A 2,349-nucleotide genomic window follows, 5' to 3' on the forward strand; every position below is an offset into this window, starting at 1 on the left:
CCGTCTGGTTAGCAGGCAAGTCCCTTCTACCACCACCACCACCACCCCTGTTATATTTATGTAGTGCGGTCTTAGATGGAGGAATGACAGTGCAGGAAACTACCTCAGAGCTGGAATTGGGGCTAAGCAAACCCTACTGAAGGTACATGGTGACTCACTGGGTAGCATAGGCCTTTGGTGTGGGGCAGGACTAAGTATTACCATCTTCTGGAAAAGATCTTAAATTACATGTCTGTCCTATGCCAGAACCATTCATTAACGTTCCCCCTTTTTTTTCTAGAACTGGTACTCAAGGTGAGGATTCAGAACCCATCTCTTCGAGAAAATGATTTCATTGAAATTGAACTGGACCGACAGGAGCTCACCTACCAAGAATTGCTCCGAGTGAGTTGCTGTGAGCTGGGTGTTAATCCAGATCAGGTGGAGAAGATCAGAAAATTACCCAATACTCTGTTAAGGAAGGTAAGAAAGGTCTGTTAGGCGTGAGTGGTGGCTTTGCATTTGGAAAACACCCAGCTTCCTTCTGGGTCATATGAGCCACAGGTGAAGAAATGAAGAAAGAGTAGAAAAGGAGCAAAGGGTGGTTTACCAAATGTAATCAATCATTGCACTTTTTTGCCCTCTGCTGGGGCTAGAGAGACACTAGCAGTTTTTGTTTTTTTAAAAAATTTTTGCAATGTTTCCTACCCTCTGCTCCTACCCCTGGTAACCAACCGAAAAAGTTTCCTTCCATGCATAAACCTTTCCTTGACTTTTTACAATAATGAACTAATACTGTATTTGTCCTTCTGTGATTGACTTATTTCACTCAGCATAATGTCTTCCAAGTTCATCCACATTATGTGGTGTTTTGCAGATTCTATGTATTCTTTGGGGAGCTCTGGTAGCATAGTGCCTAAAGGCACTTGACTGCTAACCAGAAGGCTGGTGGTTCAAACCCACCAGCCAGTCCTCGGAAGGAAAGTTGGGCAATCCTACTTCCGTAGTGATACTGTCTCGGAAACCCAAGGAGGGGTCGCTATGAGTCGGGGCCGACTCGACGGCAAATAACAACAACAACAACAATGTTATTCTTTAGTTTGCATAGTATTCCATTGTGTATATGTACCATAGTTTGGTTATCCATTCTTCTGTTGATGGGCATCCAGGTTGTTTCCATGTTTTTGTTATTGTAAATAGTGCTGTGATGAACATGGGTGTGCATATATCTGTTCCTGTCCTGGCTCTCTCTTCTTTAGGATATATACCCAGTAATGGGATTACTAGATCAAATGGTATTTTTAATTCCAACTTTTTAAGGAATCTCTATACTGCTTTCCACAGTGATTGTATCATTTTAGAGTCCCACCAGCAGTGTATGACAGTCCCAAGAGACACTATATAGGATACCAGAGAGAATTTTGTGAATAACCATTTACATGTACCTATTTCAGATGTTTTACTTGTGATCTAAAAGGATTATTTTCGTGCACTGCTAGATGTACCTTGTGTTTTACAAGATAAAAGCTGAGTTCTTATCTCAAAATCACAGGCAAATCTACATAGATACATGTGCAGTCCTCCCAATGTTCCTGGGCTCCCTGAACACTCCGCCCATCAGGCATCTGGTTTCTCCAGGCACCTGGAAAACTATTGCAGGCATTGTCTCTACCTTCAACACATGCTCATCCTATAGCAGCTGCTGCTGGGGGCTTCCACCATTCCAACCCAACTCTCGCCCCTGGGGGCCATTCTACACAGTCACTAACTTAGCCCTGCCACAGTGATTTTTTACCCTTGCTTCTAGGTTTTAAAATGAGCCAATACTCATAATTGACACAGCACACCAAACACGTGGATACAAATGGCTCCTCTTAAACTGTTTAACCTACTTTTGTTTTAGGACAAAGATGTTGCCCGACTCCAAGATTTTCAAGAGCTGGAACTGGTTCTCATGATAAGTGAAAATAATTTTCTGTTCCGAAGTGCTGCATCCACACTGACTGAGAGGCCTTGCTATAACCGGAGAGCTTCAAAACTGACTTATTAATGCAGCAGGGACTTCTGTCACTGAGGATTGTGGCAGTGCGTGTCACCTAGGCCAAGGACAAGCCATTGATCCAAATCAAGGCTATAGTATTCTACACTTCTGCCTTGGGTGCCGGGGAGGGCCCTGGTGCCACCGTGTAGTGTACACTAACACCATCTGCCAAGGTAGGAAGTCCCCAACCCCCAAGCAGTGGTGCCACTCTTCCAAGCCTCTTGGTGCACAATAAACCTATCGCTTGGAGCTTTGAACAGCAGAGAAGTGGTCTGGAGAGGCAGAAACCAAAGGTTTCTATATCCAGTGGGCTTTAGGTGTAGGATGTG

General features: G+C 44.0%; 1 protein-coding gene across 1 annotated transcript in view; it reads left to right on the top strand.

The window, feature by feature from the left end:
- ANKRD40 (ankyrin repeat domain 40) overlaps positions 1-2,029 on the top strand; it is a 10,881-nt gene extending 8,852 nt beyond the window's left edge. Inside the window, exons 4-5 of the mRNA XM_007941876.2 lie at positions 281-462; positions 1,883-2,029. Coding sequence (XP_007940067.1) covers positions 281-462; positions 1,883-2,029 — 329 coding nt within the window. The remainder of the gene's footprint in view (positions 1-280; positions 463-1,882) is intronic.
- Positions 2,030-2,349: the final 320 nt, after the last annotated feature.

This window comes from Orycteropus afer, unplaced genomic scaffold, assembly GCF_000298275.1.
Source record: "Orycteropus afer afer isolate SDZICR_OR568_19922 unplaced genomic scaffold, OryAfe1.0 scaffold00085, whole genome shotgun sequence".
Taxonomy (NCBI): Eukaryota; Metazoa; Chordata; class Mammalia; order Tubulidentata; family Orycteropodidae; genus Orycteropus; species Orycteropus afer.